At 49.9% G+C, this 14,130-nt stretch overlaps 1 protein-coding gene across 1 annotated transcript in view; it reads left to right on the forward strand.

Moving 5' to 3' along the window:
• The window catches only part of LOC113897484 (translation initiation factor IF-2-like), a 105,470-nt gene that overhangs the window by 15,276 nt on the left and 76,064 nt on the right, over positions 1 to 14,130 (forward strand). Inside the window, exons 3-4 of the mRNA XM_027550226.1 lie at positions 8,721 to 8,802; positions 9,131 to 9,404. Of these exons, the coding sequence (XP_027406027.1) occupies positions 8,721 to 8,802; positions 9,131 to 9,404 (356 nt within the window). The remainder of the gene's footprint in view (positions 1 to 8,720; positions 8,803 to 9,130; positions 9,405 to 14,130) is intronic.

A 14,130-nucleotide genomic window follows, 5' to 3' on the forward strand; every position in this document is an offset into this window, starting at 1 on the left:
TGAGTAGTGTTCCACTTACATTTATCACAGCACTAACTACACTAGACTGTGTTTATGGCAGTTTCTAATTGTCCACCCATACCTAGTTCCCCTTCCTTAATGTAATAGGTTTTCAGCTGGACATGTAGTCACTCAGTTAGCAACTACACGTCCAAACCTTCCTTGAAGCTACATGTGGTCCCAGGACCGAGTTCTGGTCAGTGGTGTGGAGAGAGGTGATGCATGCTACCTTCTGGACTATATTGCATGAGGATGCTCTTCTTTCCTCCAGCTGGATGAGATGGCCTAGCTGCATACAGTCCCAGTCTACTCATCTACTTCTGGCAACATTACATAAGATGTATATAACTTCTATTTTGGTGAAACCACTGTGTTTTATGTCTCTTTACTGCAGCAGGAAGCACCGCTCCCCAAAGAGCACACTGTGGTGATGACTCACTTACCCTCTGACTCCTCTACAGTTGGATGGTGTTGCTTTTGTCTGCTCAGCACATCTGTTCACTAGGGTGCTGCTTCTTGCCCAGCCCTGAAGTTTAGTGAGATTATTAATCAAACTCCATCGAGGATGTAGGCAGGTAGCTCAGATCTGACTGCTGGTGGTTCTACAGCTCTGGGCATGAGACCCAACCAAGCCAACCAAAGTCTTTCCATGAGAGTTGTAGTCTGGTGAGAGTCTTTATCATTGTTTTGAATTGAGGCTGCCATTAGCCTTGTGGCAGGATAGTGAAGCTAACACGCAAGCAGAACCACAGTCAATCAGAGAGAAGAAGGAAAGGAGTCAGTGAGAGGAGGAAGGCCATCAGTTGTATCTCAGCCCCTGGATCTAGCTGTACCTTCAGCACCTTTAGATGTAAATGAGCCAAGAGTTTGAGCTGGATTTCTGTCACTTGCAACCAAGAGTCCTGTCTCTTTTATGAATGCACTGAACAAGTTTGAGGGTGATTTTATACAAGCACTGTGCTAGATACAGGGGATCCAAAGTCCTTTCCCTTTAAAATGGCAATCTTGATCTGGATAGAGAGCCCATACAGATGGAATCCATTGGAAAGAAAGGGTTACATTCATTCCTCCCCCACCCCCAACCCCCATCCCGCCCCCAACCCCCCCCAACTAACTTCTAACTAAAAGTAACTTTATTCAAAATATCAGTGCAGGCAACAGAATGCAGTCATGTTAGCTGTCACAAACATTTTCACATCACATCTCAAATTACTGGGCAACTTTGTCATGACTTCAAAATTACTAGTTATCAGGCTTGCTGCTAGAGCATGTTACTTAATGTGTAAATAACAGAGCAAATGGGTCACATTTTGAGATATTTAGATAACCGGATTTCAGTACAATAGGTTTCCAGTCTAATCCTGTATTTTTACTTTATGAATTTAAAAGCATATTCTGAAAAGAGGTCAAGATTTCACTAAGCTCTGGAAGCTCCAAATGAAGATCAAACTAAAAAGAAACACACCAAGAAACAATAGTAGCGAACCCTGGAGCAGCAGTGATTGAGAGCCTTGCAAGGTGGCATCACAGTGGGAGGAGATACCCTGCTCTGCCCGGAGGTGTGGGTGGGGATAGGGTTGAAGACATGATGCTCCAGCTGACCACTCTGACAGGCCTTTAAAGTGCCAGCTCAAGCAGCTGGTGGCGGAAGTGGCCTTTGGGGGTCAGGAAGGCATTGCTATTGCAGGTCAACTGAGGACACCAGCTCTGGTTAAACTTAATGGTCAGCCAGGGCAGCAGGCCAGCATCCTGTTCAGTGTCCCCAGTTTCCACTCTCCCTGGTTCCAACTGGGGTAGTGCTCAGTGGCTTTCACCGGCTCTGCTCTCAGGAATAAAATAAGACAGAAGAAGCCTTGATAAACCACCCTTTTCATTTAGCAACAGGGAAAGTGCTGGGGAAGGGTGTGCATGAGGGCTAGATTACACCCCTTAACCAGAGTAAGTTAGTACTCCACGTTCTGACAGCTAAAATAGTACTCAGGGCACCCAGAACAATGAGGACAGCTCCGAGGCCTTCATTTATATGCTGCTGCTGGAAAGCAGCTTTCAAGAGAGGAGCCCTCCATTTCCTGTGGGGGGCCCCAGGACAGCAGTGGGGCAGGAGGGTACTGGGGGCTCCCGACCATTCCCTCCACAGCTGAAAAGGGTGTTCTGGTGACAAGGGTCCTGGTGGAGGCACTTTGAGGACCTTTCATCTTAAGGAGGCTGCCAGGAAGTGGGCCTTCTCTAGGGCGAGGGAAGGAACCATGAGGTGTGGGGTGACAGTCATGCCATCAGCAGTTCCAGCAACTACAGGGGAGGCTGTTCCCATGCATCCCAGAAGCACTCTTCCGTCACATTCAGAAGGTGGGAATGCAAGTTGGTACAGCCACTGTGAAAACCAGCATGGAGGTGTCGCAGGGGGAAGTCAATTCTGACTCCATGTTGAAACTGTTTCTTTGACTTGCTTTCCGCTGCTTTTGTTATTACAATTACACATAATGGCCTGCCTCAGAGAATCCTACCCCTCTGCCTAACTATTAAACTAAAGTGCCTTTGTTCAGAACCCTGTCCGCCTATAGACGGCAGGAAGGAAAAAACTAACACATCACTCTGCCTGAGACTTGCCATCTAGGAGATATTTGCAAGATTAATGGCATTTTTTTTACTTTGTTTCCTCACTGCCCCCCATCTCTAATCCATAAAAAAACCTGACATCCAGACCCCAACCAGATGGTTATTTTCAGACATTAGTCTGCCATCCTCTTGGTCAGCTGGCTTTCTGAATAAAGTCATATTCCTTGCCTCAACACTTCGTCCCTTAGATTCACTGGCCTCTCATGTAGCGAGCAGAGTGAGCTTGGACTCAGTAACAGAGGTTCCTCAGAAAACTAAAAATAGAATTACCATATGATCCAGCAATCCCACTCCTGGGCATATATCCAGAGAAAAGCATAATCCAAAAGGATACATATGCTCCAGTATTAACTGCAGCGCTATTCACAATAGCGAAGACATGTAAACAACCTAAATGTCCACTGACAGATAAATGATAAAGAAGATGTGGTGCATACATACAGTGGAATATTACTCAGCCATAAAAAGAACGAAATAATGCCATTTGCAGGCACATGGATACAACTAAAGATTATCATACTAAGTCAGAAAGACAAATACCATTTGTTATCACTTATATGTGGAATCTAAAACATGATCCAAATAGAAACAGACTCATGGACATAGAGAACAGCCTTGTGGTTGCCAAGGGCTGGGGGGTGGGGGAGAGATGGAGTGGGGGGTGGGGGAGAGATGGAGTGGGGGGTGGGGGAGAGATGGAGTGGGAGGTTGGAGCTAGCAGATGTAAGCTTTTATACACAGAACGGATAAACAATAAAGTCTCACTGTACAGCACAGGGAATTATATGCAATATCCTATGATAAATCATAATGGAAGAGAATATATAAAACAATGTATATATATGTGTGTGTGTGTGTGTGTGTGTGCGTGTGTGTATAATCAAATCACTCTGCTATACAGCAGAAATTAGCACAACATTGTAAATCAACTGCACTTCAATTAAAAAAAATAGTTCAGATATGTGAGGGGATAAAAATACATTAAAGTTTAAGAGAAGTTACTTCTTGGTGGTAAAACCAAAAATGTAAACAAATAAATAAATTCTGGTGTAAAACAAAAGACATTTTCCCAGACCTGGATCAGAGGCTCCCCAGGCATTATCATCTCAGCCCCCAGGACTCATTTCTCCAGGGGCCATTGCCCTTTATTTTAACAATGTACTGACCCCTTGCTCTCAGGTTTGGGCTTTGGGGCTACACCCTTGGCTTCAGGAAAAATGCACAGGGCTAGCTCTTCCAGGAAACTTTTCCTCCCTTACTTTTCCTCCGAATATGGAGTTCAAATACTCCGTATTCGGTTTTTAAAACTGCTCTCAGCCAACGCATGCAAGTTCCTCTGAGAATGGAGGAGCAGAGTGGGTGTCCCTCCTCGCATCCGTGGGGCCATGGTGGAAGCCCAATGTAGTGGTGCCACATACGCTGACACCTTGAGCTTCTTTTCACATGGGATTATATCATCTAGGCAGTCACTGCGCTCATCCACATGGAGATAAACCAACGTTCCGACCAGCCAGGCAGAGAGACTTCACAAAATGTGACCTAAGTATTCAAACATTTGGTATTGTGGGGGAAGCTGGAAAACAAATTGGTGGACAGGATGCCTTTGATGTGTATCAACCTAGAATTGATGCTTTTGAACTGTGGTCTTTGAGAAGACTCTTGAGAGTCCCTTGGACTGCAAGGAGATCCAACCAGTCCATTCTGAAGGAGATCAGTCCTGGGATTTCTTTGGAAGGAATGATGCTAAAGCTGAAACTCCAGTACTTTGGCCACCTCATGCGAAGAGCTGACTCATTGGAAAAGACTCTGATGCTGGGAGGGATTGGGGGCAGGAGAAGAAGGGGATGACAGACGGTGGGATGGCTGGATAGCATCACTGACTCGATGGACGTGAGTCTGAGTGAACTCTGGGAGTTGGTGATGGACAGGGAGGCCTGGCATGCTGCGATTCATGGGGTCGCAAAGAGTCAGACACAACTGAGCAGCTGAACTGAACTGAACCTAGAATTGGGGGTTCGGGTAGGGAGTGGGTCAAGCTGACAGAAGATTAACATCCCTGTGCACAGGGTTCCTTTGGTTATTCTTCTGTATCAGTTTAAAATGTCCCATGTGCGTGTGTGTGTGCTAAGTTGTTTCAGTCCAGTCAGGCTCTTTATGATCCCATGGACTGCAGCTGGCTAGGCTACTCTGTCCATGGGATTCTCCAGGCAAGAATACTGGAGTGGGTTGCCATGCCTTCCTCTAGGGGATCTCCCCAACCCAGGGATCAAACACGTATCTCCCATAGCTCCTGCACTGCAGACAATTCTTCACTGCCAAGGCAGTGGGGAGGCCAGTCAGTTCAGTTGCTCAGTAGTGTCTGACTCTTTGCCACCCCATGGACTGCAGCATGCCAGGCTTCCCTGTCCATCACCAACTCCCAGAGCTTACTCAAACTCATGTCCATTGAGTCGGTGATGCCATCCAACCATCTCATCCTCTGTCATCCCCTTCTCCTACCTTCAATCTTTCCCAGCATCAGGGTCTTTTCAAATGAGTCACTTCTTCCCATCAGGTGGCCAAAGTATTGGAGCTTCAACTGCAGCATCAGTCCTTCCAATGAATATTCAGGACTGATTTCCTTTAGGATTGACTGATTTGATCCCCTTGCAGTCCAAGGGACTCTCAAGAGTCTTCTCCAACACCACAGTTCAAAAGCATCAATTCTTTGGAGCTTAGCTTTCTTACGGTTCAACTCTCACATTCGTACATGGCTACTGGGAAGACCATGCTGCTGCTGCTGCTAAGTCGCTTCAGTCATGTCCGACTCTGTGCGACCCCATAGACAGCAGCTCACCAGTCTCCCCCGTCCCTGGGATTCTCCAGGCAAGAACACTGGAGTGGGTTGCCATTTCCTTCTCCGACGCAAGAAAGTGAAAAGTGAAAGTGAAGTCACTCAGTCGTATCCGACTCTTAGCGACCCCATGGACTGCAGCCTACCAGGCTCCTCCGTCCATGGGATTTTCCAGGCAAGAGTACTGGAGTGGGGTGCCATTGCCTTCTCCGGGGAAGACCATAGCTTTGACTATATGGACCTTTGTTGGTAATGTTTCTGCTTTTTAATATGCTTTCTAGGTTGGTCATAGCTTTTCTTCCAAGGAGTAAATGTCTTTTAATTTCACGGCTGCAGTCACCATCTGCAGTGATTTTGGAGCCCAAGAAAATAAAGTCTGTCACTGTTTCCATTGTTTCCCCATCTATTTGCCATGAAGTGATGGGATTGGATGCCATGATTTTAGTTTTTTGAATGCTGAGTTTTAAGCCAGGTTTTTCACTCTCCTCTTTCACTTTCATCAAGAGGCTCTTTAGTTCCTCTTTGCTTTCTTCCATAAGGGTGGTGACATCTGCATATCTGAGGTTATTGATATTTCTCTGGGCAATCTTGATTTCAGCTTGTGCTTCATTCAGTCTGGCATTTCATATGATGTACTCTGCATATAAGTTAAATTAACAAAGTGACAATATACAACCTTGACATACTCCTTTCCCAATTTGGAACCAATCTGCTGCTCCATGTCCGGTTCTAACTTTTGCTTCTTGACCTGCATACACGTTTCTCAGGAGGCAGGTAAGGTGGTCTGGTATTCCGATCTCTTGAAGAATTTTCCACAATTTCCTGTGATTCACACAGTGAAAGGCTATAGCATAGTCAATGAAGTTTTTCTGGAATTCTCTCTTTTTTTCTATGATCCAATGGATGTTGGCAATTTGATCTCTGGTTCCTCTGCCTTTTTCTAAATCTAGCTTGAGCATCTGGAAGTTCTCGGTTCACGTACTGTTGAAGACTAAATTGGAGAATTTTGAGCATTACTTTGCTAGCGTGTGAAATGAGTGCAATTGTGTGGTAGTTTGAATATTCTTTGGCATTGCCTTTCTTTGAGACTGGAATGAAAACAGACCTTTTCCAGTCCTGTGGTCACTGATGAGTTTTCCAAATTTGCTGACGTATTGAGTACAGCACTGTCACAGCATCATCTTCTAGGATTTGAAATAGCTCAACTGGAATTCCATTACTTACAGTAGCTTTGTTCGCAGTGATGAAATGTCTCATAATAGAAGATAAAACATTGATAAAAATAAAAAGGCAAACTGAGTCACTTTGTGTGGACCCGGATGAGTCCCTCCTGGGTGCTGGGTGGTGGGAAAATGCTGTCATCTCATCAGATCCTCCCTTATCTCCTTTATACAAATGAGGAAACACACTAGGAGAAGCTTATGATTGATTGTTGAAGGTGCTGAAGCTGGAAGCATTGACTCTGTGTCAGGCATATGATCAGTTTCTTTGCCGAGCCGCCCTCCACTCTGCAGACAAAGCAAACAGGGGTTCAGCGACCTTATTAAAGACAATGTGGAATGATCTAATGGCTGGAAAAGGTTCCAGGGGTCATCCTACTGTAGGCCCCCTCCAGCAATTTCCTGCAGTGGCCCCAGAACCTGTCTAGACACTGGCCATGTAGGACATGGTCCTCCAGGGGTGGCTGGCTCCTCTGGCAGGCAGATCTGCCAGAAAGCATTCACAAGTGGGAGGAAATCGACTCTCTAGTCTAATTTCCACCCATCTGTCCTCGTTCTGCCCTTCATAACCCCACAGGGTAATCCTTCTTCCCGGACAGTTTTGCAAATATTTGGATTCTGCCGTCTTGTGCTCTGCACACTGATCTTCCAGACTGAAGGTTCCCCACGTGTCAACTGCCCTCCCATGGCCTGCTGGTGGCTGTCCTTAGATCCCAAGCAAGGACACTGTATTCTAGATGGGTCGGACTAGTAAAGAACACAAGACAGCCCCCTGCCCTTGTATTTGCAATACTTGCTTTTATCCATCTTAAGAATGGGTTCCTTCTTGGGGTCTGGGATGCTGTTAAAACATATCTTCCCATCAGGTTTTAATCCAAATAGGATGGAAGAACACAGATTCATAGACTTCTTCCACAGGAGGAGAGCTTGGAAGGTACAACTCCCCTGTGTCTTTCTCATAAAAGTCTCCAGCTATGAATGTGGGGCACGTGGTGCTGGGGGTCTTACCTGAGAGTCTCTCTTCCATGCTCTGCAACCCTTAGAGAGGGTGGGAAAGGGCTCACAAGGTCACCTGGAAACATCAGAGCCAAGGCTCAAACTGGAGCCTATCAGATGCCAGGTCATGTTTCCCACCTACAGAGGGAGGGGGGTGAACTCCTGCCCACCCCTACCTTCACCCTTGGCACTAGCTTTGCCATCTTAGTTTTGCTGGCACAGTGTTGATGCACTTGCATTAAGGTCTGCCTATGGCAGCCCCAGCATGGAAAGAGAGGAGGCCCCTAAAGAGACTGAGGCTCTCAGTCCCGTTATTGATCATTTAGGAATGGCTTCATTTTAAAACTCTCACTCTGGTTACTAGCAGCTCCTGGGCATCAGGAAAGTGACCTCAGGTGAGCTGGGAGGATTCCTGCAGCCTGGGATCTACAGTTAGTTAGTGGCTCAATCATGTTTGACTCTCTGCGACCCCATGAAGTATAGCCTGCCAGGCTCCTCTGTCCATGGGATTCTCCAGGCAAGAATACTGGAGTGGGTAGCCATTCCCTTCTCCAGGGATCTTTCCCACCCAGGGATCAAACCTGGATCTCCCACATTGCAGGCAGACGATTTACCGTCTGAGCCACCAGGGAAGCCCTGACTTCTACACTACACACAAGGAAATCCTGGCTGGTTCATTGGGAACTGCATCCCTTTCTCTGGACAGCATCCCTCAGCAGGCCTACTGGCCAGATCAACCACCTTCTCAGGCCTGTCTCTTCTTTCTCCAGGGCCAGAGGATTTGGAGCAGTCTTCGGAGGGCACCTAGTTCTCAAACCTGTGGGTTAGTGTAAATGTGTGTCACCAGCAGTGATCAGATGGTGAACACTTAGCAAACAGTTGGCATGCGGGCAAACAGAAGGGGTGCAGCAAAACCTGGATTGGTACCTACCCACCTCACCCTGGGGAAGTGGCAGAAGGCTTGGTTTGAAATGTTCTTATCCAAATTAGATTTGCTTAGAAGCAAAGGAGCAAGCGTCCTCAGAGACCACATGCTTTTTCCACCCATTGGGCAGGTCAGGTCCCCAGCAGAACAGCATCAGAGCCTGGGAGTTCGCAAAACCTTGGAGATTTGGAGGAGGGTGGAGGCTCGAGAGGGTGAGGTCAGGTCAGGCTCCCAGAAGGGGCAATACTTCATTAGCAGATGGTGAGAAGGGGGTAACTGCGCATGTCATCAGAACGTGTGTTGGACCCAGCAGAGGCCTGGCCAGGGCAGAGGTTAGCCTTTGGGGGCTTGGGGGTTAAGGGGGAAAGGTGGAAGGTGGGGAGAGAAGATATCACAGGGAAAGAGTGGAGATGGAAGGTGGTAGGGGCGGGTGGAGATGGAGGGAGTGGAGGAGTGCAGGAAGGTGAAGAAAGGGGAGGGAAAAGGGGAGGGACGGAGCGGGTGGGGGATGAGAAGTAGGGCGGGGAGCCGGGCGGCAAGGAGGAGGAGGCAGGAGAGAGGGGGAAGGGAAGCGAGAGGAGGCGGGAAGGGAGGAGGGGAGCGGAGGAGGGGCCTGCGCGCAGCCCCGCGCCCTCCCTCCCGCGCCGGCCTCCGCGCCCTCCCTCGCCGCAGCATCCCCGAGTCGCCTGGCCGCGCCGCCCCTCCGCGCCGGGCCTCCGAGCCGGTCGCCTCCGCCTCTGCCGCCGCCATTCCTGCGCCCGCGCTCGCCTGGCCCGGCACCGCGGGGCCGCGCGGCCAGGACACGCCGCGCCAGGTAAGGGTTGGCGGGTAGAGGGCGGGCGCGGGCGGTGCAGGTGCGCGGGGGCGGCGAGACCCTCCCCGAATCGGCCCCCGAGCCCGCCCGGAGCCTCCGCCCCGAAGCCCCCTGACTCCTCCCAGGACCCCCGGGGCCTCCCCGGAGCCCCCTTCCCGGAGCTCCCTGACTTCTCCCGAGACCCCTCTTTGAGTCCCCTCCCAGGACCCCCCAGGACCCCTCCCCTCCTCGGCTGCCTCCCTGCCCCGGCGCGCAGGTGGCTCGGCGACGCTTGGGGCTCGGGGCGCGCGGCTGACCCTGGCCCGGGGCGGGGGCGGTGTGTTCTGCCTGACCCGCGGCTCCTGTCCGCTCGGCCCCCGCCCCACTCCGGCCATTCAGGCCTGGCCCGGCCCCGCGGCTTCTATTTCTGTCGGCGGGGCCGCGGCCCCCGGGCTCTAGACCCCGAGCAGCGCACTCAGACAGGTGGGGCAGGTCGGGGCCCTGGCAGTGAGTGTTGCAGGCCTCGGCTTCCTTTTGGGTTTTGGCTGCGTGATTCTAGAATAGCCAAGGAGAATCAGCAGCCTTAGCTTAGGGCTGCACCTGTTGCAGCCGCCTGGTGAACTGCAGGAGGCTGAATCCACTGGGGTTTTGCCAGGGCAGACAGTGGAAAGGAGGGTTGGATCGTGGTGGTCCCCTTCGTTTTATTTCATTTAGTATTGGGGATGGGGGTGTGTGGGCGTCTGGAGGCGGGCAGTTCACCAAAAACGAGGCCTGTGGTCTAGGGCAAGGGTCGCCGCTTTCTGGAGCGCATATGCTATGCAAAGTTGTTCAGCTTTTGATTTGAAAACCACCACTTAAGTACATCCAGGACTTGGGGACTGTGGCCAAGTGGCTGGCCCCCCCATTCTGAGTCTATTCAGATCCACTAGGCGCCACCGAGCGGAAGTTTCCTTTCCAAGGGTGAAGTGACATCGGTAGCCTGTCAGCTCATACCTGCCCCAGGCCTGGGGCCTGCCTTCTGGCTGCCTGGGCGCTGTATTTTGGGAATGTTTACTGTGTCCCAGAAACAGGCTGCCTCAGTCAGTGCTGGGGCCAGGATTCTGGCCGAGATAATGCCCCGATTGTCACTTGAACCGTTGGTGTCTGTGCACATCGTCTGCAAGAATAAAGAAGAATAAAACAGACCTGCTCAGAGTACTCCAGGCAGCCAGTCCTACCAGGGGGAAAGCCTGCAGGGATGAGGGGATGGTGAAGGGATTCACTGGGGTATTTCTGGGGACAAAGACTCTTCCCACCAAGAGTGTAGACCTTCAGATTGCAAAGAAAAAAAAAGTTTGTATTATGAACAGCGAGTAAACCAAATAAAGAAAGAAAAATTGCTGATGCTGAGAGGCAACCCAGCTCTGGTCTACTCTTGAGCCATGTTATAGGACCGTGAGCTGGCATTCGAGAGGTACTGGCTGTCTATGATTGCTGGAAAATGCAGCGTTATCCCTCTGCTGGTAACTGGGGTGCTCTCACAGCCTTCTTTGGGGTCCTGGCAGATGGTACATCCACCCCAGCTCAGGAGTGGGGTGCAGGGCCACACCGCACAGCTGTCCAGTGGGTCTGGGGGCAGGGAGATGACCATAATGACATCATCCACTCGTGATCCAGTCCCTGTGGGTTAGCCAAGGCAGGTTTCATCTCAAGCGCCCTCCCCCCTCACCAGGCAAGGATGTCTAGGCCAGTCTTGGGAGCGCATGCTAATGGCTGGCTCTGAGTGAGGGGGGAAGGACCATCGGCTGGTGCCAGCACATAGCGAAATCAATAATGTGTTGCAGAGATCAATGGTTTTTTCATTGGTCCTCTGTGCTTCCAAAGAGAGCCTGCTTCTCCCACACTGAGCACGGACAGTTTCAGGCCTCCCACCCCTCCCTCTGGGTTCTGTTTCTGGTTGGGGGGGAATGGGTGTGGCCAGGAGCCTCTTCCTGATCCCTTGTGTGGTGAGCCTGGGGCTCCTGGATTGGCAATTGGGCTCCGTGTCCCCTCCCACCACCAGGCGTCCCCAGTGTGCCTGGGTTAGGCCCCTGCTGCTGCATATGTGTATTGGCTTCCCAAGTGTTCCTTAATTCACAGCGACCTTCCCCTCATGCTAACAATTTGTTCAAAAGAACTCCTGAGAAGGTGATGTGGCAGGTGGTGCATCCCTGTGCCCCCAGCCCCCCATCCCAGTCTCTTCTGGGAGTGACAACAGTGACCAAGTTAACCATCCAGGCCTGCAGGGTGGCCATGGGGTGAAGCTGGCCATGTGAAAATACACAAATGAATTTGCCATCAACTGACTGTCGAGGGTGGCTACAGGGAGAAAGACTGCTGTCCTTTGTGGGGCTCGGCAGGTGCAGTCTCCCCTGCTCCACCTGTGCCTCTGGGGCCCTTGACCATTCAGGGATGTCTCGGGGCGTCACCCGAGAGTGGGCCGGTCCGGCAGGCTTCTCTGCACTGGAGACTCAGCACAGCCCGTGGCCATTGCAGCCTGCCTGCTGTCAAAGGTGATGGAGAGAAGTGCAGATTTATTGCTGCTGCTGCTGCTAAGTCACTTCAGTCGTGTCTGACTCTGTGCGATCCCATAGACGGCAGCCCACCAGGCTCCCCCGTCCCTGGGATTCTCCAGGCAAGAACACAGGAATGGGTTGCCATTTCCTTCTCCGATGCATGAAAGTGAAAAGTGAAAGTGAAGTTGCTCAGTCGTGTCCGACTCTTCGCAACCCCATGGACTGCAGCCCACCAGGCTCCTCGGTCCATGGGATTTTCCAGGCAAGAGTACTGGAGTGGGGTGCCATTGCCTTCTCCAAGAGATTTATTAGGAGGAAGTATCTGCTGATTCAGTCAAGTGGAGATAGCACGTGAGTGGGCCGTGCCTGGAGCTGGGCTGGCATTGTTCAGCGCACCAATTAAGGTGATCTTTGGGATAAGCAAAGTGGCTCATCGCAACTCCTTGGAGTGGCTCACTTTGAATTGCCTGTCCCTTCCTGAGTGCATGGTCTTTTACCTGGCGATATTGTACCTAGACCAGGCATCACAGCAGCCCAGGAGTCATTCCCCCATAGCTGCCTTCCAGCATGCCCTGTGATCCGCCAGTAGGACCAGGTCCTTTATTTGGTCTAAAAGTCTCAGATGCTCTCTATGAAAGTGGAGACTTCACCCCTTCCCCAGGTCACTTCTATGTATTACTCGTGATTGCAGCTTTGAACGAAATGCAGTTAACCAGCATTTGAGCCAAGAAACATTCCTTTCAAAAATGATGGTATTTAAAGAGACAGTTGGGCGTTTGTTGAGTGAACAATGATTTTAAAAGATAATTATATTCCTTAACAACAGTATTTTGGTTATGTTCACACAGTCTTTACCCTTTAGCTGTAGATGCTGGAGTGATCTGCAGAGGAAGTGAGAGCCGTGTTTGAGAGCTGTTTCAGATTAGCGTGGGTGGGGGATGGGTTGGGTGATGGAGGGGGCAGCACTGACCATTGTTGAACGGTTATTCGCTCTGGGTGATGGTACCTGAGGGTTTGTTAGTCTCTTCAGTCTTTAGTCTTTAAAAGTCTTTATCATAAAATAGTTAATGATCTAAGAATCCCATTTCCCCCTCTCAAATGCCATAGGATCCTTCACTTCATGGAATAGTTGAGGTTTACTCAGGATGGGGAACGTGGGTATACCTGTGGCGGATTCATTTCGATATTTGGCAAAACTAATACAATATTGTAAAGTTTAAAAATAAAATTAAAAAAAAATAAATAAAAGAAGTGCTGATGAGTTAAGTGAAAACATTGCTCCTTAGTGTGGACTGTATAGAGTGATCCCATTTACACATGTATAGGTAATAAAGTATAGAAGCGTCTGGAATGACAGACTCTGTGTGTCAAACGGACGATGACAGAGCACCCGCGGTGGACGAGGAGGGCAGGTGCTGCTCCAGACTCTAGGGACACAGCTCCGAGCAAGAGTGGCTGTCCAGCTGGTGACCGGGATGGGAGGGAAGGATATATGTGTGCATGTGAGTTGTGTGTGCTTGGGTGTTGGCAGAGGGTTGAGAAGGGGGTGGCAGGAAGGAGGAAGGGGAATCTAGCCTTTTATCCCCTCACCTATTTCCATGTGGTTTGTTTCTTTTACAGTGGGATTGTTTTTGTAATGATAAAATGTATTTGTAAGAAGGGATTTCCATTAGGGAATGTGCTTAGTTGCTCAGTCGTGTCCGATTCTTTGCGACCCCATGGCCTGTAGCCCACCAGGCCCCTCTGTCCATGAGGATTCTCCAGGCAAGAATGCTGAAGTGGGTTGCCATGCCCTCCTTCAGGGGATCTTCCCAACCCAGGGATTGAACCCAGGTATCCTGCATTGCAGGTGGATCCTTTACCATCTGAGCCACCAGGGAAGCCCTTAAGGAATAGAATAACCTGGGTGTTTTGCAATATTTATTTATTTAGCTGCACGGGCCCTTAGCTGTGGTACTTGGGATCTTCAGTCTTTTGTGGCATGCAGGTTCTTTAGTTTTGGCATGTGGAATCTAGTTCCCTGACTGGGGATCATACCCAGGCCCCACCTGCATTGGGAATTCAGAGTCTTAGCCACTGGACCACCATGGAAGTCCCTGTTCTAAACATTAAGTTTCTAAATCTAAATTTATTCGAAATGGATTTGACTTGTAGGAATTCGTGTTCCTACACAACATAATAACATGATGTGGCTTCAGTGAGGCAGGCAGTGA

This window comes from Bos indicus x Bos taurus, chromosome 8 (assembly GCF_003369695.1).
Source record: "Bos indicus x Bos taurus breed Angus x Brahman F1 hybrid chromosome 8, Bos_hybrid_MaternalHap_v2.0, whole genome shotgun sequence".
In the NCBI taxonomy this organism is placed as follows: domain Eukaryota; kingdom Metazoa; phylum Chordata; class Mammalia; order Artiodactyla; family Bovidae; genus Bos; species Bos indicus x Bos taurus.